Source organism: Colias croceus, chromosome 9 (assembly GCF_905220415.1).
Source record: "Colias croceus chromosome 9, ilColCroc2.1".
Lineage (NCBI taxonomy): Eukaryota > Metazoa > Arthropoda > Insecta > Lepidoptera > Pieridae > Colias > Colias croceus.
The window spans coordinates 3,673,230-3,698,972 of NC_059545.1; the positions used below are offsets into that span (position 1 = coordinate 3,673,230).

Here is a 25,743-nt window from a genome sequence, read left to right on the forward strand (position 1 = left end):
ATGAAATTTAGCATTCATATAGAGGGTAACTTGGATTAACACATAGGATAGGTTTTATCCCGGAAATCCCACGGGAACGGGAACTAAGCGGGGTTTTCTTTGAAAACGCGGGCGAAGCCGCGGGCGGAAAGCTGGTTTATAATATTGCCGTATCAGTCAAGTCCCTATGAATTGCAGTTCAATTTCTATCGACAAACATTTGTAGTGGATACACAAATGTTGTAGGTACCTACGTAACTCGACAAACGTGTTCGCACTTTATTCAAATTCGAGTATTATAAATAGACAGCTGTTGATTGAAGTGAAAAGTTTGAATTGTTAATTAGTTTGATGTATATATTTTGGATGGTTTGAATAGGCTTATGGTTTGGTGTAATGATTGGGAAAGTTGAATTATTAAATGAGCTATGATACTAGCTTAGAAAAAACTTGCTTTTTCGCAAACGTTCATTTGATAGGTACCCTACGAGATACAAAATACGGTTTACGATCATAATAGAACTTAAGACCTAACGAATATCCACAAAAAATATATATCATCAAACAAACAATGTAACATAAGACATTTTTTATTTACATCTTGAGAATCAGTCTCGAAAACATTAATTTTTTAATTTTAAACTAGCTTACCGCCCGCGGCTTCGCCCGCTTTGTCTAAAACCTAATAAATTATATACTAAAACCTACCTTTTGAGTCACTCTATCTTTAAAAAAACCGCATCAAAATCAGTAGCGTAATTTTAAAGATTTAAGCATACAAAGGGACTTAGGGACAGAAAAAGTGACTTTGTTTTATACTATGTAGTGATAGTGATAAATATCACAAATCTATAAAAGCTAGTTAACTGAAAATTAAATTTACTACACTCAAACAAAAAATACATATAAATAAACAATACTTACATATGAACCTTCAGCTAGAAAAGATCTATCTTTCAAAGCCGCGGTAGGCGAACGCGGGTGCATCGGCCTGTATGTTGTGCTTGCTTGTTTGTATGTGTTTTGTGGGGAATACATGGATCCTACCTGTTTATTAAAATTAATTTAATATGTACTTATAAAATTTAAGATAGTAGGTAATATTATGTTCAATTGAAATAAATTAATACAAATCAGATGGACACAGATACTCACTTTCGACACGACACTTTATTTCGTTACGATACTTTAAGTATTACAAACAAAATTGTACAGAAACATCAAAAGTACTAAATTATTTGTAACAAAAAAAATAATCCTTCTTCAAATTGTCTGAACTACTTAGACCAAATACAAAAAGATAAACGACACGACACTTAAGAAAAAATCATGACAATCAGACAGACAGAGCTAGACGAGATAACTATAGCAAAAAGTGTCGTGACAACTTTTCGTCTTAATTTTTTCCGTCTTTTTTTTTTTTTTTTTTTTTCGCAACGCGCGATAAGGAACTTCGTTCCAAAACTATTTTATAAATAAACTAACCTCCACATGTTGCCAGCCTCGCTCTACACGCAATAATAGGACATTTTCTTGCAAAATATACGCTAGAGTTCCCAGTGGAGTTTTAGTTGTTCTCTGTGTACAAATAAAATATGTAATTGAAAACAAAATCTATTTATAAAGTATCTTATAATATTTAGATAATAAACTTTCCCGTCCTTAACATCAATAAGTACTAGAAAAATATGTCCTTAATTACTGTTTAGCTTGGAATTAATACAAAAACATATAAACCAATGAATGTGAAGTATAAACTTCAAATTAAATATATCAAGAATATTTTCCACGTGTTATTTTAAATGTATAAAATAGTCTTGCATGAGTGCTTTTATTTTCTGTTGAAAATACTTAAAACCTATATTAAGTTATTTAAATATTTAGCAAAATAAATCAGTCTTTTATGAGATTACTTTTTATCAAGTTTTGACAAAATTTTTAACGTGAAAAGATATTAATTAATATATCATTAATTTTAACGTAAAAATTGAAATAAAAAATAACTAATTAGCATATTATTTACCCTAATTAAAGCTGTACTAGATTTGAATATAATCGTAGCTGCTGTATACACGTCGTCGTCTTCTTCGGATATGCTTCCTAAAACTGAATGTGTTTATTTATAAAAAACATTTGGGCTAAAGAGATTTCAATTAATATAAAATTATTTATGTCTAGAAAAAGATTAATAAAAATAATTTAAGTTAGGTATATTAAGGTCTCAGTGTACGTTCATGTTTGGATTTAAACAATGCAAATGAATACAATAAATATAGATATAATTAATTGAACAATGAAAATAATTGTTTAAAAGTAGGTACGCAAGTCGAAACTTTACAGCATTAAACCATAAAATTGTGGTTACCATTGATATTCTAGACACACAGATCTAATGTTATAATTAACTAGCCGCTCCGCGCGGTTTCACCCCCGTGGCTCCTCTCCTGTTAGTCGTAGCGTGATGATATACCTTCCTCGATAAATGAGCTATCTAACACCGAAATAATTTTTTAAATCGGACCAGTAGTTCCCGAGATTAGCGCGTTCAAACAAACAAACAAACAAACTCTTCAGCTTTATAATATTATAGTATTAGATGAAAATTTCGTTCCGCTAAAAAACAATGATTGTATTTTCTTACCTGAATTACTTTTAAATTCACTAGAAGCATCTATGGAAAATTGCAGTCCAGGTTCTCCTTTGGGCCCTATAATGGATACACCTGGAGGCCCTGGAGGTCCCGGAGGCCCTGGGGGCCCTGGTCTTAATACAAAGTTGGAATCTTCGCAAGAACAAGTACCAGCTTTACCAGATTCTCCTGGAGGACCGGGTTCACCACGGTCACCTTTTAGCTGTGTGAAGAAATCATTGTATTTTTACATTTTATTCAGTATATAATTTAATGTTGATATGTATATCTGAAGTTTTTTATAAGTATCATATAAGGCATAATTATGTTTCAAAAGTGAATGAAGCTTGAGTTTGATGATTCAGATGATAGAGATGCTGTATAGCCCTACTCTATTCAGCTCTATTAAATCGATAATTTTTAAAATTGACATTATTAATATGCAGGTATGTACATAAAATCAACATTCGTAGATCAAACTAATGTGATGTGTGCTTAAAATACCTTTTTGTAGTCTATTAAAGGCATTTCACCTTTTTCCCCTTTTATTCCTGCGGTGCCGTTATTTCCCTTTTGTCCTGGAGCGCCCTGTAGAACAAATATAACGTACATATTTTATATTTATTAAAACTGATAATATGAACATTTCCGTATCTAAATATATCATTAATTGTTAAGAAAACGTTAAAACTACTAGCGAATAGACAAGAGAAGATAAAAATTTCTATGACATTACAATAATATATGTACAAGACTAGCTGCTCCGCGCGGTTTCACCCCCGTGGCTCCGCTCCTGTTGGTCGTAGCGTGATGATATATAGCCTATAACCTTCCTCGATAAATGGGCTATCTAACACCGGAAGAATTTTTCAAATCGGACCAGTAGTTCCCGAGATTAGCGCGTTCAAACAAACAAACAAACAAACGAACTCTTCAGATTTATAATATTAGTATAGATTTAACAAATCAACTACCTTAATTAATTAATTTATAACATTACCATGATACCAGGTGGTCCTGCATCACCCTTTGATCCTTTAGGGCCCGGCGGACCCCGGGGGCCCGGTTTACCCGTTGGTCCACGTTGCCCAACTTTACCGGGAATACCACGATCTCCTTTTGAGCCCTGAGAAGATTATGTAAAACATATTAAATGTAACTTTAATGTGTCGTCAAAATAATAAATGACAAGTATTCGTTACACAGATGTTAGTATATTTTAAAAATATTTCCGACTTTATCTATGGAAAAAAGCCATCGCGAGTTTTTTATCATACAATTTTATTATAAGGAGAATTGTTGTCCTTGATATTGGTTAATATTATGTTAGAATTTTTTACTGTAATAAATACTTAATTTTATAGACTAACATTATCAAAGACATCACCATTATAAGAATGACCACAATCGTAATAATATCATGCTTTGAAGTCACCTTTTGCGATTCAGTCGCATTGCCAGCATATCCCGGTTCCCCCCTCTCCCCTTTGGGTCCCTCAGGCCCTATGTCTCCCTTTTCTCCTCGGTGTCCTCTTTCACCGTGTCTTCCGTGAGTTCCATCTTTACCTGGTGGACCTACAGGTCCTATCAAGCCTTGTTCGCCTTTGTCACCCTATTAAAAAGGAAAAACATAAGAATATTATTAATTTCATGAATATTAAATAGAGTAGTAAGTATAACATTGCTCATTAAAAATATCAAATTTCCATATAGGAAGCAGCTAAAGAAACTATATTTCAAAACATCTTTTCATCAAAATATTGACTGCATTTAATTTATTTTTTGTCATCATGTTTTAAACGCTGAAAATTCTAGTTAAAGTCAGTCAGTTCAAGTTGAAACCAGCATACCAAAAGATCTGATATTCAAATTAAGAATAAAAATTCAATGCAACATCTTGTTCCAAATTGTTTGTAAGAAAGTAATCAAGGCAAGCAAGTATCGTGATATGATCGCGATATTTATGGGCGCGTCAATTTACCTTGGGTCCTGTCGCACCTATATCACCTTTAAAGCCCCTGAGCGTTTCTATTACAGCGGCATCTGTGGAGAGTTTTGACGTTGAAATCCCTGAGATTTTTTCGGAATACCTAAATTTTTTTAACCTATACGAAAATCTGATTTATTCAGTGTTTAGAAGGTATCTATTTCACAACATTGATTTTAATAACAAATACTCAAACAATATATTTCTTGACTACTTTATTATTCTAAGGGCGGCCGTACACGGACCGCTTCAAGCAGTTGAGACCGACCGCTTGAAGCCGCGACCGCGCGGTGAACTATAGGCATTCATTCACCGCCGTACACGTGACGGCTCGAGCCGTCGCGACCGCTTCAAGCCGTCAACTGCATGACGAAATTCCACCGTGCCGTTGACGGCTTGCGAGCGGTCGTGAGGCATACACTGACTGCTCGAGCCGTTGACTGCGCTAGAGCCGTCGACGGCTCGCTCCTCCCCTGAAAATCAATGACTTGACTAGTCAAAAAAATCAACCGCTCGAGCGGTTGATAGCGACGGCTCGAGCGGTCAACAACCGACGGCTCGAGCAGTTGACGCCGACCGCTCGAGCCGTCCGTGTACGGCGCTCAGCCGTTAACTGCTCGAGCGGTCCGTGTACGGCCGCCCTAATCGAAAATTGTGATCAATTCACTAAAACAGCTACTATTGAGACGAGAAAACGAACAATAGAGCAAGACAAACGTATTCACATAACACACAAAGAAGCAAATGAAATGGTCGGTAAAAATTCAAATAAAGCTCACTTTAAAATTATATTTCACTTAACCAGCAAATGGAATAATATGTGATGGATGGAAATTTCGTTCCTACTGCATTTGTGGTGGCTTGGCACGATTCACGGATGTAGATTGAATGTATAAATTTTGTAGAATTGTTAGCCGAATTCGTATAAAACTTTTCGAGCTAGTAAGTGCTCATTCTATAATCTATGTTTGAATAGCGAATTTCCATGGAGTAGAATTGTATAATGCACTATCATTTGCAGGTCGGCTCTTACATTATAATATATAGTAGTTTAAAAATAATGAGACAATTCGTATAGTTATAACTTAAGCTCCATTTTATCTATACTAATGTTATAAAGCTGAAGATTTTGTTTGTTTGTTTGTTTGAACGCGCTAATCTCGGGAACTACTGGTCCGATTTGAAAAATTCTTTCAGTGTTAGATAGCCCATTTATAGAGGAAGGTAGGCCATATATCATCACGCTACGACCAACAGGGGGAGAAGCCACGGGGGTGAAACCGCGCGGAGCAGCTAGTATTGATTATAAGTGGTTTCTTTTTTGCGTGTCAAGTAAGAATAGTGCTATAGGAATATGATTTATTAACTATTTAAATATTACTACTACTTAAGTGCAATGTGCAAGATGTTAAGAAATCATAATATCATTGAATACAGCTTGCCTTAATAGGCACTGCTAGATTGAACAGTGAAATGATAAAACTGTGTCTTAATGTAAAGAAATTCAAAGGCCTAGCATAAAGAAAAAGCAAAATAAAAATGAATGTAAGTGAGTTGTTAAATGGGTGAAATTATAAATATCCCAAAATAACATATATCGCGATAATATTTCTAATAAGAAACTATACGAGAATAAAACTCCTAATGAATATGACCCATAAGTTATCCCTTGTTCATTCAATCGGGAAATGACATAGCCAAAATTTTATACACAGCCGTTTAGACAAAGATGTCCCGAATAGATAACATCTCTTATTTCGTCCTATAAAAAGACAGAAAACACATAACCAATAGGTCGGGTCCGGATAAGGATCAAAGCTAATGGAGGCAAATAGAAGCTACAAAATATTTGGGATTCAAATTTCAATCTACTTGTAACTACGTTGTATTTACATGCCCCAAATTTTGATATATTAAAATTTGTTTTGTGATATTTTTTGCTGTGAATACCCGTGATTTTGTATTGAAAATCATTTCGTTATTGACTTTTAATAGTGGGCTTGTCAATAACATTTTATTTTGGGATATTGTGACATGGAGCTCGTTAGGAACTTATCAGTACCTATATTAAGTTGAACTAGGTAGATTTTCTTTTATAAAATTTGGAAAATATAAAAATAAACGTGAAAGGCTTTTTAATAAGTGGGAAGTAGATTTGGAAATTGTAATTTATGTATTTTAAGTAGAAGTTCTTAAAATAATATCGTAAAATCTTCCAATATTACATAACATAGATACTACCTATGCAATAGATGATGTTAATCAAAAGTATATTATTTATGTCACATTATTAGCTGTGCCCCGCGGTTTATTTATTGTTCGACTTTGTTGTTATGTAAACATAAGTTATAGGTTTTGACTTCTTCTAAATATTATATAATAAAAGGTGATAATATAGAGAAAACGTGACGAAGACCGACCTTTTTATTATAAACCTCGTTTTAAATAATAAAAGAAAAATATAACTTACTTTCTTCAAGATCCATATCTGTATACAATATGGATGAAAGCTTCGCTGGTAATCCTGGAGGTCCTAGGTCACCTTTATCACCCTTTTCACCTTGAAAACATTTGTTTCTTACTTAAATATAGACACCTTTATAAAACTTTTTGTGGGTTTTTATTTGTTGTATAAATAGCACGTTTTTCAGAATCTAAAATATTTGATCTTCCTAAATAAACAGCTGTTTCTTTCAGAGTCAAAAAAAAATCTATTTTAAATAAAAGAATCAAACTCATACTTTTCAAGTTAAATCTCGAAAACTGATTTAAATTTTAGGGCATGTTAAAAATTTATATTATATAATCGTGAAAAATCGATTTCGCAATTGATAAATAAATATCTTAACTCTTAACTTGTTTATACAGTCGGTTAATACAATACCTCGTTCTCCCTTTTCCCCGGGATGTCCATGTGATCCCGGAATTCCAGGTAAAGCGTTAATTCCAGGTGCTCCTGTATCGCCTTTTTCTCCTCTGGGACCTGGAGCACCGTCTAGACCCTAAAAGACATTTCTTATAAGGATAATGAAATATTTCCGAAGTTTTTTGATTTGTTGTTGAGTTGATTTCCTTTACAATTAGGATCAAAAACATTTCAAACAGAACTACTGCAATATTTTCAATTGTATTTTTATAAGCTTTAAAATAATTATTTTATTCTTACCTTATGAGTAATTACTTGTGTGATAACTTCTCCCTTTTCCCCCTTTATGCCCTGATCACCACGATCACCTTTTTCCCCCTTTTCCCCATCTTTCCCCGGTATCCCCGGAGGTCCCATTGGTCCTGTGTCACCTTTCTCACCTATGATCGGCTCTTTTGTCTCTTCTATTTCCTGTCAACATAATACCTGACACTATTTGTTTCTAGCGAGTTTAAATGATCATGTTGAAAGACAAAATTTATGTATCAATTCTGAAAACTTAACTTTTATATTCGAACTTTGACACATACCGAACGTTAGAATTTTATCATGAGCTACTATTAAGTATTCTGAGATTTTATTTTATAAGAAGAAAGGTTTTTAACTTAAGAGAGTAAAAATTGCAAAGAATTTATCTGTAAATTAAACATTATAATGAACTAGCTTTCCACCCGCTGCTTCGCCCGCGCAGTCAAAAAAAAAACTCGCATAGTTCCCGTTCCCGTGGGATTTCCGGGATAAAACCTATCCTATTTCCCGGGATAAAAAGTAGCCTATGTCCTTTCTCGGGTATCAAAATATCTCTATACCAAATTTCATGCAAATTGGTTCAGTAGTTGAGGCGTGATTGAGTAACAGACAGACAGACAGAGTTACTTTCGCATTTATAATACTAGTATGGATTACTTAGTTAGCACTTTGACAAAAATGAAATGAAAGCGTATATTTATTTGCAATAATATTATGACGCTAATATTTAAATACAGAGTCGTCAGTTATTCATTTAAATCAAAATAAAAGTAACATTACATTCTTCTTAGTACTTTTAAGTATATATTTTCTACAATCACCTTATATACCACAGTTCCAGGTGGTCCAGGTGGTCCTTGCGGTCCCATTGGTCCTGGAGGACCAGCATGTCCTTTTGCCCCATCATTACCGGGTTCGCCTTTAGAACCATCTCTACCATCTTTGCCTGGTATTCCATCATCACCTCTATCTCCGGGATCGCCTTTCAGACCGATTGGTCCTCTTTCCCCTTGTGGTCCCGGTGGACCCTTTTTGAATAAATGAGTACATATTTTTATATAAATAGAGATTAAAATATACGTGTAATCGTTATAATGTGATAAAAGTTACATGATTTTTTGTGCAACTAAACATTCCACACACGGAGTAATAGCTATATACTCATATACTAATTTAGACTAAAATGTATTTATATATTGATTTTCCATTCATGTACCTACATATTATTATGTCATATTACGTCATATTTAACGATTTGTAAAATTGGTTTTACAGCTTTCAGTCTGTCTTCAGTCAGTATGATTTTTTAACAGCACGAGAAATGTTAATTTTCATATAACTCCACCAATTTATTTATTAAAAGTGCAATATCTTACCGTCTTACCGGATAATCCAACATCGCCGTCCTCCCCACGTGGTCCAGGCTCTCCAGGCGGCCCACGCATTTCGGGCATGCCACGTAGTAGTTCTGATACTACGTCTTTTGAGCATTTACAATCCTAAGGGGAAAATGTTATTTATTGTTAAATACCTAATTTTAATTTTTTTAAATGTATTGTAATAATATTATGTTGTTCAGGAAGTATGTCTATTGATACGTAGCCTATTCCTTTCATAAGAAGTTTTGATCTATCATAAGTATAGATTTAGAATTCGTGCAATAAATTTTGAATAAATGTCTGTACAGAAATGTACTGTAAATGTAAATGTAGAGAAATGAATTCTTACTAAAGTTTACCAAAACATGTACAATTAACAATATTTGTGTTGATGCTGTAATTATTGGTTATTGGTAAACATTTGCTGTTTATTTCAATATACATAATTATGTTATCGTTATAAATAGTAATTAACTTACACCCCGGTCTCCTTTTTCTCCGCTAAATCCTTTGGGGCCTTGAATACCGGGCGGTCCTTGAGGTCCCTGTGGTCCACTTACAGAGTTCCCGGGATCACCCTGTACAAAGATGAAGTTACGTTTAATTTCAATATGTATCATTCTTATGTTTTTTAGTCGATATGTAATACGACGCAGTCTACGATAACGCAAAAATTGTGTGCTATTTTATAACAAATCATATTATATCCTCTGGTGACGATAGTCTACTCGGGTTGTTTATGATAAAGAGAGTGTAAACAATAACAATAAAATCAATTTTCATATTTATAATGCACTTTTCTTAGTTCCACATACATATCAGATTCATTCACATTTAAATTACAAGAACAATTAATTACCTTATCACCTTTTTCGCCCTTTTCGCTTTTTTGTACCTCTTCCAATTTCATAGGTTTGTCTTGTGTATCTGCAAATATTTTCGGCATATTTTATTTTTTTCTTCTTATAGTTAATATGAAAAAAAAACTTCCATCAAATATTCTTGGAATTGTTAAAAATTCGCATTACATTCACGATACACTTAGATGTCGATGGCATAACATATCTTCCATTAGTTAAATTATATATAATTTTATATCTTAAGTATTTAAATAAGAACGTACCTTCATCATAATCATCCGTTGATAAATCTGTAAACTAAACATTCCATATAAGTATCATAATTAAATATTGTTCAAGTTTTGCATAACAACCCAAAAAAGCTATATTATATCATATTATAATTAGCTGCTACAATGCAAAGCAAAAGCAGAAACATAAAAAATAAAATAAATACTACACTAAAGCGACACACACAATATAGAAAATAACACATAATATAAAATACCAGTTGTTTTACATACGGTTCGTTTAAGAAAATCTGCTTTTGGGTTATCCTAAAAGATAAAATTATTGTCAATTTAGAAAAACCGGTGAATTTTAAAGCATAGACCAAAAGTGATGTTAATTTGCTTCTTCGAAGTAAATAGTCAAGGAAAAATTTCAGAGTATTGTCTTTATGACAATATCACCGAATAAGGCGAAAAAAATTAGTATTAAAGTTAGAGATAGAAATAGTTATTAAACCATTTTATAAAATTTTCTCTAGAGCCATTTTAATAGGCAACATTTGACAGTTCAACAAAATTCAACAACGTAACCTAGTAACGACGACATAGAATAACAATATGATATTTCGTTTTGTTAGAACTGCACATTTGCTTAACTTTTTTAAATTACGGTTACATATTTATAATAATAATGACCAATACAAGTAATTTTAAGATTTCATTTTACTGATAAACCATTCTAAACATAATAAACAATTTCTGAATTATTGAAGAACTGACGTCGCTACAATTATGTGTCAATAAACCTTTTTTCTTTTTAAATACCAGAGATGTTACTCTAAAAATCGAAATCTGACATCTAGAATTGAAAGTATTGATTACTTGTGAATAAAAATCATCATAAATTAATAAATTCGATTGACAAATGTTTCAAATCCGTATCGATTAATTCACTATAATCGATGTTTTTGTACAAGTTACATCTCTTCGAAGATAAAATTGATAGACGTAAAATGTTGCCTATTAAATTGGCTCGACTATAAAAATATTCAGAGTTAATAACTATTTGTATCTTTGAAAATACATCTAAGTTAATGTTAATAGCTATTAACTTACATTGTTAATGGTGCCCGAATCATTGTCAGTCTACGGAAGAAATAATCAACAGTTAATAAACGTGAACCCTTTCAGCATAATATACCTAAACGTATAAAAGAAGAATAATCTTTCCCCTTAGTTATGTTAATAGAACAGAATCGGGAGTAAAGACGTCTTGAAGCAATATTAATTTCACTGTGGGAAAATGATGGCGCTAGATGACTAGCTCTGTCATTTTTCCACTATAGAATTAGTGCTGCACCTGTGTGCTGCACTAAGACATTATGGTAACCCAAGACAGTTTTGAAAGAAATTATAAAATACTAATCACCAGACAGAAAACCAATTTTATTAGATAGGACCACGAATAAGTATTCAAGCTTAATAATATAGAAAGAACATTTAAAGAGCTTTCATCATAATTTACAATTGCTGACTTCTGAAGCATTGTACTTATCGTACTGTTTGTCAGACTCATCAAGCGTTGACAGATAGAAGTAATTGCCCGCTATGGCGAGGCAATTTAAACGGAATAAACCCTTGACCGCTCAAGTATTATCAAAAGCTGTGCTACTGTTCATCATTAACACAGCCTCAATGCGGTGGATAAATTTTAATCTTCTGAATATTATTGGCACCTTTTATATTGACAAAAGTGAGCGTAGTTTTATTATATGATGATTATTCTTCAATCATACAAAACATAGTATACAAGTATAATAAGAAATATAGGCGAAATACGCAAGTAGTGACACATAAATTAGTTCTACGAAGGCTAAGCGAACATTGACAAAATTGATGTAGTATCCATAACTTACGCTAAATGGTAGTGTGATATTCTGTAAAATAAAATAATGTTAAAATGAGCTTTTTCGTATATATTAACAGTATTTTGGAATAATACTTACATCCGTGCAAATATCTTCGATTCCTTTACCGCCGGAGTATATTTTCATCCGTTTTATTGAACCCTGGAAGTAAAGGGGATGTTAATTAGGTACTTAAATTTGTAACTGACAATTGAGTTTAAGTTTAATGTACAAAATAGAGCGAGTTTATTTATAAAAAAAAATCATTCGGCTTTCACTTGAATGCATGCATGAATTCATTCATTATAGATCAATCAAAGCAGATATTTTTAGAATGTCCACGTTATAGTCATTGGCACAAAATATATGTGTATACTGTATAAAATGCATTTTACGAAACATGAATCGCGCCTTGCAGTACTCAATAACAAAATGATTGACTACGTTCAGTTGCGTTCTTTATGAGAGTAAAATGGTATGCTGGCATCGGCTCCGTATGGAGAGCGTAATAAAAATAGCATATTTTACTATATTATGGCGCAGATTTGATACACAACATATTTTATGAGATGCAGACAAGATGTAAAATATTACTGCGTCATCTAATATCCGTTCCCAATAATATAGTGAGGTGAAAATATCGCTGAAGGAAATTAAATTAAAATACGGTCTACATAAATAGACGTTTGAGAGTTATTCCAGTTTTGGGGTTTGGTAAATCCTTTCTAAATAGGTTTATAAATTTTGAGTTACCGCACAGATAAGGATTAATTGAATAAATGTTCAATTATTATTTTGCGTTACTAGGCATCATATCATAATTTCTAACTGAAAATAACGGTTATTAATCTGTTTAATCTAACACTCTTGTTCTATTAATTGACACAGTCTTATGAAGGTAGGTATGTTATAGTATAAGCGATCTTAAAGTTTCCGAAGTAATGAAATTAACACCTCCTTATTAAGTGTTAGGGTTACAATAGGTACTATAGCGATAATCATGAGACTATGTAGAGGATTACGTTGATATAATCTTGAATTGGAATTTACGATAGATATACCATTAGAAATAAAGACCTTTCCACAGATCAATCATTTGATAATTTTAAACCGTTCACGAGTACTTACTTCCAAAATCCTGACCAATTATGAAATTTCCAAAAAATAGCCATTAATTATCACCTATTCCAGTAAAGTTACCTATCATTTCGTCGAAGAATCCTATTAAAGTGTGGTCACCGATACACTGTCAACCGATACTCCGATACATCATCCCTGTTAAACCATTTTTCACACAATCTGATCGCCACAGCTACATATTAGTCCCTCAGGTTCGCGTGTCAATTTTTTCCCTTCTCAGTGACAGTGATTTATATGAGTCTGTTATTAGATATCTGGAGGTAATTCGTTAGAGGAGTATGGACAAATGAATTGAGTGTGGATGGATACTGGTCAGGGTACTTTCTGTAGTAGAAATTAGGCTTATTACTCCGAGTGAGCAAGGATGGTTTGAGCCATTGAAACATTTGATTATCTTAATTAATGCCTTCTCCAATTCCACGTAATAATATTGTACTACTCAATTTTGTCTTGAGAAAATGATGAATGACAAAATATAATATTATTTCTAACCTAGGGCACCGAATGCGTGCTCAGCAAGTTTTTTAAGATAAAATATTTATTTTTGTTTCCACAACACGCCAGGAGCTTTACCATATCCTTACCTTTTATTACAAGTTAATACCGCATGAAATATATTCTTATCACGATATTCACCGTAATCTTTCATATTTTATTATTCGTCGTCAAGATTTTGGCAAGAAAACAAAACGTGATACGTTTGCCAAGGAGACTGTTGATTTAATGGCATCAATACTTTCGACTTAAAAAGGAAGTAACTTGAGAAATTTTCAATATTTTTATGAAACACTAGAAATTGACGAACCGTCTAAATATCCGAGTTAAATAAAATTTCTCAAAAACATTATAATATTTCTTTTGAACTATCACAAAAAGCGACAGAACACAAGTGATAACTGCGTTAAAAACAACCGACTTCAAACTTGCACTTGCAAAATTTACAAATACCTACAGACAAAAATGCTTATAAAATAAAAACTACTGGGCCTATCCGAATAAAATTTTTATGGGACCAATTCGACACCATCCCGCATCGAACAAAAAAAGAATCACGTAAATCGGTTCAGAAACCTCGGAGTAATCGGTGTACATACATAAAAAAAGAAAAAAAAAAATATACCGGCCGAATTGATAACCTCCTCCTTTTTTTTGAAGTCGGTTAAAAACAAATGCGTAACATAATACTACATAATATAAGATCATCTTCAGTCTTCAAAGTACATGAATGTAATGCAATATATTTACGAATGTTTAAACAATTTAGATACTTATTTGGACTGCCTCATACACAATGTAGTGAGTACACAAGTACCATAAGCAGCTTTATTGTGCGGTGTAGACAGTTTCTCAGGTGCGCTCTATAACGTACTAGTGTTTTGATAGCAAATCACGTTATTGTCCAAAGCTTGCGATGTAGTAAATAATAAACGTACAATTATTTGGATAGTAGTTATGAGTTTATTTTCTAAACTTATCTATGCTATTTTATATTTATTCAATTTTAAGGAACAAGGTGTTGAATTCTTCCCTTATTCGTCAAAATTATTACAGACAAAAAGCCTGCGTATTCTTTTCTCAAAAAAATTACAGCATGCATAATATAATGCATGAATAGCAATTTTCACATTGTTTTCAAACATCGTACCTACGCTCTTATCGTAATGAAAAACTTATGCCATAAAGTACAAGTATTTTAAAGTATACCATTCCAGCATTCAAACAAAACATATAAATTAAGGGGCTCACCAAGACATAAATCCGAAACGTGCGTCCAACTTTGCAGTGAACCGAAACGTATCCTCAAAATCCTTACAAACGAGGGAAGGTAGAATTAAAATGGCAACACTTCGTATTCAAATGTCAAGCTGTGTGATGAATTCTGAGAATATATAGGCGGTTTTGTACTAGCACGGCTTTAGGTAAAAACACCGAATCAGAAATTAAGCCGGCTAACATATTATTCAGGATAAATCTGGATAAATACTTGTTCCGACGACAGCGTAATGAAATCGTGAGATTGGGCGCGAAACTACTCGTTTACAACTTTTATGACTGTGGAATAAGATTTTATAAAAGATTTATCGACGCTCGATAGAAATACTGGAATAATAATTTCACCTCTATTTAGAATTATTTAATTGTTAATTAATATTGTGTTCATGGGCGTAGCTAGCCATGGGCTCAAGGTGGGGCAACAATAAAAAATAATATGTAACTAGCTATATACCCAAAGTCATATCCAGGTCTTGGAACCTCAAATGCCAGCGGCACTTGCGAAGGCATTTGCGAAGGTATTTGCGAAGGCATTTGCGAAGGCATTTGCGAAGGCATTTGCGAAGGCATTTGCGAAGTCATTTGCGAAGGCATTTGCGAATGCATTTGCGAAGGCATTTCCGAAGGCATTTGCGAAGGTATTTGCGAAGGCATTTGCGAAGGCATTTGCGAAGGCATTTGCGAAGGCACTTGCGAAGGCATTTGCGAAGTCATTTGCGAAGGCATTTGCGAAGTCATTTGCGAAGGCATTTGCGAATGCATTTGCGAAGGCATTTGCGAAGGCATTTGCGAAGGCATTTGCGAAGGCATTTGCGAAGACATTTGCGAAGGCATTTGCGAATTCATTTGCGAATGCATTTGCGAAGGCATTTGCGAATGCATTTGCGAAGGCCTTTGCGAAGGCATTTGCGATGGCATTTGCGTGTAACACAACAAAAGTGAAATTGGATAAGATAGTGGGGTAACTAATTACTGTAACTACACTCATTTTTCTTACAGTTCATGTAACATAGAACCCTCAGCTATTTTCTTTTTTCGTATGTAATTCGTTATTCGAATTATTCTTATTCAAAACACCTAATTGTTCACCTACCACACCACGAAATAGATCCAAAAATGTGTCCCTATCTTCAGCCGTTTGGTCGCTGGGCGCATGACAATTTGTTAGTCAGTCAATTTAGAGGTAAATAATACTAATTTAAAAGGTCGCGCATAAAGGTCGCATTTTCTGTGTCGACTGTCGACTTTCGAGAATCGAGTGTGAATTTTTTTACGGCTTAGTAGTTAGTACAGAGATAATTCAATTTTTAGATTTGGTTAAGTACCTTCCAGGTCACAGTAGCTACGCCCATGATTATGTGATTAGTGATTCACGAATTTAGCAATTAGCCGTCCCTCCAATAACTTAATATTTACTTTAAAATACGCAAGATAAGATGCCCGCCTTATCTAACTTATAATAATAGATAGGTATCAATCAAGATAAATACGCCTATAAAATATAATAGACAGATATATAAGACGAATACAATATAGACTTGATTTTTTATAAATATACCGTAATAATACAAAATACGATTTCAGCGAAGGGTGTTCTGCCTCATTGCGGCGTCTATTCAAATTCTTGCTTATTTTCATTTTTTACACTGAATAATTTTTTATCCGAGTGAACTTGAAAGCGTAGGTAATAAAACGCTATTTGGCTTATTTAACTTCTCCGTACGTATAATGAATAATTTAAAACCTTTCTTTGTAATATACTAGCTCATAGCCGAGGCTTTCCTGTTTTTGGACTTGTAGGCGTAATATATTATAGTTTTTGAAGATTAAACAGAAAGTCTTTATTTTAATATTGACTCAATTATTGTATTGTATTGACTAGATGTAAGCATGTATAAGATTTTACATACATACATAACTACACAAATATAGATAGGAAAGTAGATTAAGTATTTGATCCGCGTCCAAACATTTGAATACGTGATTATCGTTACGTTAATTATTTTCATTTCAACACTCAATTATTGCAGTTTCAAATTATTAAATGTCCATTAATTATTAACTATGACTAAGTGTTATTGAATATTATAAATGTGCGTGCAATTAATTAACCCTAGAGTTAAAAATGTCTGTATAAAGTATCTACATTTCATACATTTCAATTTTCAATATACATTTGAGTTCACGAGGGGTGAATATACCTCGGGATTAACGTATATATCGTAAGCCTGGCATCGTCACCTGAAGCAGATTTTTATACAAAAAGCTAAAAGATCTCTCGGGGCATGCCATCAGGCTAACTCGTGCGTGATCTAAAGCTTAAAAGGAAAGCTAAAAGAGATCCTATCCGAGCGACACGGGCGAGTGAGCACTGCAGAATACAAGACAAGACAAATACATGTAGGCGCCTGGTTATTATTGGTGTGGAATAAGAGCACATGTTCTATTTCTTTACATATATTTACATAACCTTTTCTTGTTTAGATGTGCCGGAGTCTCGTGATTATTACGATGTAATGTACAATTTTAAGTAACGTGTGATGGATGGTTTTTTATATAAAGGTTCGCATAATTTTGTGTTGGTGCCTACAGCGTGTTTTGTTAGTTACGGGTCAGATTATTTAATATATTTTCTGATAAGTATTTTCAATTGTTATCCACTGCTGTTCTGTTAAAATATAGTTTGTCCTTGTTGGGGAGAAATTAAATTTTTTCTAGAATCTCCTAGTATTGGTAAAAATTACAAGTAGGTACTTAAATATATTTTCTAGATAAAATTTATTTCTCTTAATAATTAATGTCAACATTAATAAGCTTATTGAAAATTATTCTTTAATTAAATTGATGTAGTAAATTCCTAATCAAGTCCCTTTTGAAAAAAAAATAGTTACTGGCAAATAATGAGGTCGGATAGTGCCATCTACATTTTTATGATTTCAATTTTTACACGAATAATTTTATTATAGCACCCTGATTTTGAAGACCTATAAGGAAACAAAGTACGTTTGATTAATCACTAGCTCCCTAAGCCACTTGGTCTGCTCTTAAAAAGAATATTCACTTCGTCTGCTCTTAAAAAGAATATTCATTGCGTATTTTTGATAGATGCTCGTATTATTTTGCCCTTCTAGTGAAGGTACTGCTTTACTTGTGATTGTACCCAGTTTATTATATTAACCAATGCCACATAAATTTAAATAAGATAAAAAGGAAAAGAGAAAATGTATCACAGTAGAGCACAAATCAACATAACTTCACCATTTTCTATATGATTCATACTTCGATTCCTACCAAAAGAACCTTCCAGAACGCATACAAAAAACGACGTGCACTGCACATGGAAATAGGCGGTAAGTAGTTACTCCGCGAGAAATATGAGGGACGTGGAAGATTATGATAAGGCTTTTAGCTCAGTAAATCATCGGATTTCACGGTTGAAAGCTGAGGCAAATTTAAGGAAGACTGCAGCTTGGAACCGTGTAAGGTATTTGTTTGAAAGTAATGTGTTTGAAGTAGGGCGCGAGTTAGACATTATTAGACTCAAAGGGGTTGTCTTTATTCAGAGGAATAGAATGTATAAAGTAATGTTCTATAGTTTCATGTCTATTTGTTGAGCTTACAATTGGCCTTATAAGCATTATTATATCAAATCGAAAAAGTTATATTATGGTAATAAGGTAGTACGTTTGTCTGATAATTGAATAAGTAATTTTTAAAGGTAGGTAACTTATAAAATACTAGGTTTCCGCCCGCGGCTTTGCCCGCGCAGTCAAAGAAAAATTCGCATAATTCCCGTTCCCGTGGGATTTCCGGGATTGCGTCATTTTCCCGGGATAAAAAGTAGCCTATGTCCTTTCTCGAGTATCAAAATATCTCCATAACAAATTTCATGAAAATTGGTTCAGTAGTTTAGGCGTGATTGAGTAACAGACAGACAGAGTTACTTTCGCATTTATAATATTAGTATGGATATATGTATACTACCTCCGGCTGATCATCTCTACGTGTATACTAAGGACGATGACTGTGGTTGTGAAGTGAAACACATCCCTCAATCTTATGTTACTAACGAATTTAATGTTAAATTAAATTATGGATAGCGATTGCATAATAAAGGTTATAGATATGTTCAATTCCTATAGCCTCAACCATTTTAAATGAATGAAATGTTTCCCAAAATGACGTTACTTCGTGCGTAAGTGATAAATAAATTTTCAATCTTTATACGTTTAACCTACAAGAAAATGGAAAACAATTCAGTGTGACTTCAAAGGCGCTTAATTTTTCCATCACATAAATCTTTATTTAATATACAAGCGACATGAAATGAGATCACGCTTGCGAACGTACCTTGAATTAATAATGCATGATCAACTAATGTTGTTTTAGTTTATTGCAATAATATGTAGAAAGGATGCAGATGTGAATGGCAATGGCAGATGGCAGGAAATCGGAAGATTTAAATCATTCTAAGAAAAAAATAAATAATCAAATGCTGGAAATATCAAGCGTGACGAGAAAAAACGCTTTTCTTGTGAACTTTAATGTCAACAATGAATAATATATTCAAATACAAACCCTGGAATAAGACTTTTAAAATATATAGGTGATTTCATTTCGAGCTAATTAAATATACTTAGTTAAACAGTGTGAAGTCCCATGTCCCCTAGTGGGGTAAGGGGCAGATGCACTATGCATCTGTTACACTGATCGATTTTCTTTAGAAACAAGTAGGTGATCAGCCTTCTGTGTCCTACCAGACCGAGACATTTTTTTTCCTTCGTCTCCACCGGGAATCGAACCCAGGACCCCTCGGTGCTTCGCTCACACGTCAACCACAGTACCAAGTTAGATAGATACTTGACAGTTATTATTGTAATTGTATATACTTAATTGTATATACTTTTAAAATATACCTAGCTTAGTTAAGTGTTTTGTATTATTTATTTTAATACAATTTTAATCTTTCTATTTCAGAAACAGTCTTAATAAGGAACATGTAAGAACTAAAGATCTAAATATAGACGGTGAATTCAACCTTAATAAAGAGCCTAGAATCGCCCATTACTAGACAATATATACACAATTTCTTTCTAAACATACGAAACAAAGTAATTGGAATTGTTTTTATACTTCCAATTCCCTCCCAAAGGTACGGCGATACAAGAGTTAAAGAATTTTAAACCTCTTTAGGAAGTTGTTAGAAAAACGAAACGGACTTGAGAAACCTCGCTCAAATCCTTAAAGAGTCCCAAACCACCGTTCGCTCTTTTAGATGAAAAATGGTGTAAGTCATACGTTACATAATTTTCTGTTTACACCTATAGTCTATAGCCTTAAAGAGTAGTCAAAATAAGTATTTTGAAAGCGAATCACGTGAAGTATTGAGCTGAATGGAATATCTAACTCAAACTCAAACTGTGTGGAATTGTGATTTTTCTTTTTATGGAGAGATATTTCCATTTTTTCAAGTGCTATATTATACGATATAATTGGCTTAAGTAGGGTTTTATACAATTGTCTTACAATATGAAAGTAGACAATACAAAAATACTGAGAGGACGTTTTTTACAAGCAATCGCTTCTGTCTATATTTCAGGACACACTTTCCAAACTTTTTATACGGATATTGTTAGTATAGGTACGCAGTACGCACCCCAAGCTTGTATGAAAAACTCCGGTAAAATTTCTTAACCCTAGATAGCTAACGTTACTAGAATACCATGAGATGCTAACCATTCGACTTTTTGACGAACAAATTTAAAATATGTTTTTAATGAAATTTAATGTAATTATATCCGAGATTATTTTTATATTAGAAACTACAGGATATAAATTAAAGATATTTTTAGCAAAATATAATATTTTTTAGAGTTTTAAGTACAAAATAACAAATTTTATTGGCACATGGTTACAAGAGCTCAAAAAATGAGATAAATCTTGAATCAACTAAAACAGAAACTTTTACATTTTTTTCTTATATTATTTTTATTTTGTATATAAGTTAAAAATATGTATGTTTGTATTATTATATTAAAAAGTTATATTTTATTGGCACAATTAGGACAAAATCCAACTAAAAGCTCGCCGCAAATGGCCACTTTGCAACAGTTGCAAACGTTTCTTGTCATACGTCTGTTTTATAGGAACACAAGCCACAAATCTTTCTTTTACTTGTAGGTACATTTTCGTAGTCTGATTGAGAGTCTGAACCATGATGGATGTTAGGTTTCTTTGATTATTAGTTTATGGTTCCGTTATCGTCACACAACGAAAGCAAGTAAACCATCTTGCTCGACTTTGGTTTATATGACAGAGTAAGTGGCCTATCATAGCAGAACATGGATGTTCCAACTGGTCTAGTTCGGTTGTTTCGCATTCCTTCTGGAATTTCTCTTTTATTCGCCCCCAAAGTTCCAACTAAAGTTAACTTGTAAGGTTGTTTTGTCTTATATTGGCCTGAGACAAGTGGATAATCGAATCGGAAGCTAATAAAGACTCTTCTTGTGACTCATCAGATTGATTAGGCGAAGGTGCGATCATGTTCTTCAGTAAGTATTGGTTCATCAGTGTCCGAGACCTCGTCCTGTAAATCACTTTCCACATCATCCATCAACAACTCATCTTCACTCTCGCTGTTAGATTCTTCCGTTGAAGGGAAATAATCGTCATCATCCAACGCCCGAGCAATCGCCTCATCTGTGATATTCGATATCCCTGACATTCTGTACTTTGAACGGAATAACTAAAACAAAACAAGTAAAAATCAACACTAATAATATTTATAAAAAGTTACACGTAAGCTAACCATTCGTCAAAATGACGAGTGAGTAGTAGGTATCTCAAAAACTATGCAACTTACCGCTAAATCGCGACCGCAGTTCGACGCAGCTTGGCTCGCACTGAGTTGGTTTCACACCGCATGCACACAACCGAAACGGTTAAAAAGAGATGGCGATATATTCATTCAGTATTCGTCATTTTGACGAACGTTAGCTATCTAGGGTTAAGATAAGCGAGCCTTGATTTAGGAAAGGTTACGTTTTCGACAAGCCAAGTCACTGTGATTATACTTAAAAATTAATTAATATTATAGCATTTTATATTAGAATAAAAAATAACAGAAAATATTTAAAATCGATTGACTACCCACGATTTTTCAAGATGGATCAAGATAACAGAATTAACTTTTTATAAAACAAGAACTTTGTGTCTAATAATTATACACTTTTCATAATTTATATTCAGAAAGTATTATTTAAACTGTTCTATATTCATTCTCAAGTTTTATAGGAATATATGGACGATAAAAACCCATGGAGGGTTGTCGCGTAAAAACCACAGGACAGTTCTTTGGCATATTATGTATTAGATATAAGTTTCATATATTGTAATATTGACATGATGTTAAAAGAGCAACTATGGAGTTTCTTGCCGATTCTTCTCCATAGATACTGCTTTCCGAATCGGTGGTAAATGTTAAAAATACTTATCTATGTAATGACGATTCGAAAGTGCTACTAAATAGTAGTCTAAATGAATAAATGAATGTTTGAGTTTGAGTTTTGAGTTTTATAGTTCAATTCTTAAAGCTCAAAATAAAACTCTTGTTCAATAGTCGGTAGCATACATAAATTAGCGAATCCCCAAGAACAAGATTTGAAATTTTATAACAAAGATTTCAATAGCAATTGATTGTATGAGACTCCACATTGTCCCATTCAAAGCAAGCCACAAATAAGAAATCGAGAAACGCAACAGAAATTGGATTTTCTTTGAGTTGAGACGGTTGGAAATTGCACTTATTGGTAACATGGAACTAGTCTTTGCTTTAATTTGCAATCGGATCTTTTTTCATATTTTAGTAACCTGGTTATATGGAAATACTAGCTTTCCGCCCGCGGCTTCGCCCGCATTTTCAAGGAAAAACCCGCATAGTTCCCGTTTCCGTGGGATTTCCGGAATAAAACTTATCCTATGTGTTAATCCAAGTTACCCTCTATATGTGTGCTAAGTTTCATTGTAATCGGTTCAGTAGTATTTGCGTGAAAGAGTAACAAATACACACACACATACATCCTCACAAACTTTTGCATTTATAATATTAGTAGGATTATATTTTTAAAACGATATTTTGCTAATCCGATACCTTATAATTATTAGGGAACGGGAAAATTATGTATTGAATACTATTAAGACGAAAAGTTTCTGATAAGATTTCGAACACGGAAAACTAATTTACTGGAAACTGTAAAACGTAGTTTTACGAGTAAAAGTCACAGTATACAATGGATCAAACAAGAAGAGCTTATTGAAGATATAATATTATATAAGCTTTATCTATTCTTTTTCAATATTTAAAATTTACTGACTCTCCATACGATACATTTTGAAGTTAGCTTAGTTTTGATAAAATTTTACAAGAAAACTCTATGGAAAATAAAGAAGCTAGTGGTAGTGGTGGTTCTTTTGAAATTCCCTGAATCAGTACCAGTTAGTTGAAAATACAAGGAAACTGGCAAAGTGGTTTGCGGTTCTTTTTGCCCCGACACACTTCTATGATCAACTTTTCCGAGCAGAGTGTGAACTGAATTATTGTCGCACTTAATTATTGCATACGGGCACAACTAGGTTTAACCGCTGAACGTCGACAAAAGTAGCAAAATGAAATTTTTAGAGTGCACTCGCTTTAAATGACATATTTATCGCCCGGCGTCAGACGCAGTACCTACACTCGAGACATTCTCGAAATGACATTGAAAAATGCTTTTGTAATGCTTATAATTTCCAATTTGTGTAATGAATTGTTTGATTATAAACAAGTTAGCGTTTCATCATAATATTATACTCGTATATCTTCCATTCGCTGTGAATCTATACATATAATAAATCTGTAGAAGGGTCAATTCTGTACATTGAAAATATTGAAAAAATAACTAGCAGGGGGTGTTACTGGATCGATACCAAACCCAAATATGTGATTAAAAAAATTTTTGTCTGTCTGTCTGTCTGTCTGTCTGTCTGTCTGTCTGTATGTGAAGACATCACGTGAAAACTACCGGTTCGATTTCGATGAAACTTGGTATAATTATACCTTATTATCCTGGGCGTAAAATAGGATACTTTTTATCCTGGAAAAATACGTAGAAAAAAAAATAATCTCAATTTTTCAGTTATCCATAGACGTTGTTCTGTAGTAGGTACCGCGAACACACGTTGCGTATTATTATAGACCTAGCCGTATTTGGGTCCAATAGATATTTATAAGATGTCATTGTCCGAGTTACTCAAAATGGAGAAATAAACCATCCACGCAAAGACCGACATCCGCGCGGACGGAGTCGCGGGCGGAAGCTAGTTTATAATAATATAATGGTTTGGTTCTGTGGCGTATAAGAAACTAGAATGAAACAAACATGACATGCATCTATTATTGAGACGATTTCTCACTTTTATATTTATTTGCTATTGTCTGGAAATTGGAATTGTTAATTATTATGCATAGTAGTAATATTGTTAATTGTAAATTATACCTAGTCTAACTCGAGGTCCTATTCCTAGTCCAATCGTGGTCATACATTCTGTAGTCCAAGTCTTAAATAGTTACAATGAAACTAACCGTGTAGAGGTTAATTAAATTTCATGTCACAATATAAAATTAGACAGTAATTGATAAAATGATGTGATTAGTATGACGTACGAGCTGTTATCAAAACTGATTAATGTACGAACTAGGTACATAATTATATATCTTTACTTTTTGCCCTGTACCCTTTGTTATCTATATTTGATAAGTCAGTGTTGTCTGGAGAATGTGTTTATAATTACTGTAAGGTATGATAAAACATATGAATGGATGTGTTTTATACATTGAGTTCATGTAAACGTTGATGTATAGTACCTAAACTTGCACATGTTTTTTAGATAAATTATTAACATCAATGAAGATTCAGCATATTTCAGTGTAAATAAGCTTATTGTGATGTACGGATTATTCAACAAAGCTTGACAGAACATGTCATTTCGGACCATGTATACGATAATCTTAAGTAAACATCAGTCATCTTAAGTACCTTTAAAACGAACATCTAACACCCAATGTTTGAAGTCGGTGATAAGCATTAAGCACATAGTATTATGCCCGTGTAAGCCGGTTAGTTTTACATTGGCTTGGCACCGACATCAAACCTATTTAATAAATAGCACATCTAAATAATAATATTATGTAGTAATTAATAATATCAAATCTTATTTATTTTTTACTTTTCCGTCTTTGAAGTCGGTTTTTTTTAACGTAGTTATTTTTATACTATGTCGAGCTTAAGTTATAAGCACAGGTATTGTAAAAAGAAAATAACATATTATATAATGTTTTATCCCTTCTAAGAAATTTCTTTCCGAAATTTGTCTCTAACAAACATTAATTTACTTTAACAATATTTTACATACACGTGTTACCTTCGTAGAAAATGGTAGCTTAATGAACTCATAATGCGTGATTTAATATACAGCTTTACCGTATTTGGGATTTCTCAAATGATGTACATTGTTATTATAATATTTCGACTAGGTAATTTATGAGCCTTTAGATTTTTTAAGTATTTTGGATGATGTAGTGTAAGGTAGCTATTATAAACATATATTTTTTTTACAATTATAGGGTGTCATAAAAACTACAAGATGTGCTCATGCTTCTGAATCGACA

At 33.1% G+C, this 25,743-nt stretch overlaps 1 protein-coding gene across 5 annotated transcripts in view; it reads right to left on the reverse strand.

Annotated features, from left to right (window-relative positions):
* LOC123694241 (collagen alpha-1(V) chain-like) overlaps positions 1-25,743 on the reverse strand; it is a 76,618-nt gene that overhangs the window by 12,483 nt on the left and 38,392 nt on the right. The window contains exons 4-23 of one of the 5 annotated variants that reach the window (XM_045639620.1): positions 12,225-12,287; positions 12,135-12,155; positions 11,335-11,364; positions 10,513-10,545; positions 10,273-10,306; positions 10,009-10,076; positions 9,629-9,727; positions 9,147-9,269; positions 8,592-8,798; positions 7,762-7,932; positions 7,480-7,597; positions 7,066-7,155; positions 4,590-4,651; positions 4,044-4,220; positions 3,609-3,734; positions 3,113-3,196; positions 2,621-2,831; positions 2,003-2,085; positions 1,465-1,557; positions 904-1,026 (exon numbers count right to left, since the gene is read on the reverse strand). In XM_045639620.1, coding sequence (XP_045495576.1) covers positions 904-1,026; positions 1,465-1,557; positions 2,003-2,085; positions 2,621-2,831; positions 3,113-3,196; positions 3,609-3,734; positions 4,044-4,220; positions 4,590-4,651; positions 7,066-7,155; positions 7,480-7,597; positions 7,762-7,932; positions 8,592-8,798; positions 9,147-9,269; positions 9,629-9,727; positions 10,009-10,076; positions 10,273-10,306; positions 10,513-10,545; positions 11,335-11,364; positions 12,135-12,155; positions 12,225-12,287 — 2,016 coding nt within the window. The remainder of the gene's footprint in view (positions 1-903; positions 1,027-1,464; positions 1,558-2,002; positions 2,086-2,620; positions 2,832-3,112; positions 3,197-3,608; positions 3,735-4,043; positions 4,221-4,589; positions 4,652-7,065; positions 7,156-7,479; positions 7,598-7,761; positions 7,933-8,591; positions 8,799-9,146; positions 9,270-9,628; positions 9,728-10,008; positions 10,077-10,272; positions 10,307-10,512; positions 10,546-11,334; positions 11,365-12,134; positions 12,156-12,224; positions 12,288-25,743) is intronic. The other 4 variants (XM_045639621.1, XM_045639623.1, XM_045639624.1 and 1 more) reach the window with 4 other exon arrangements.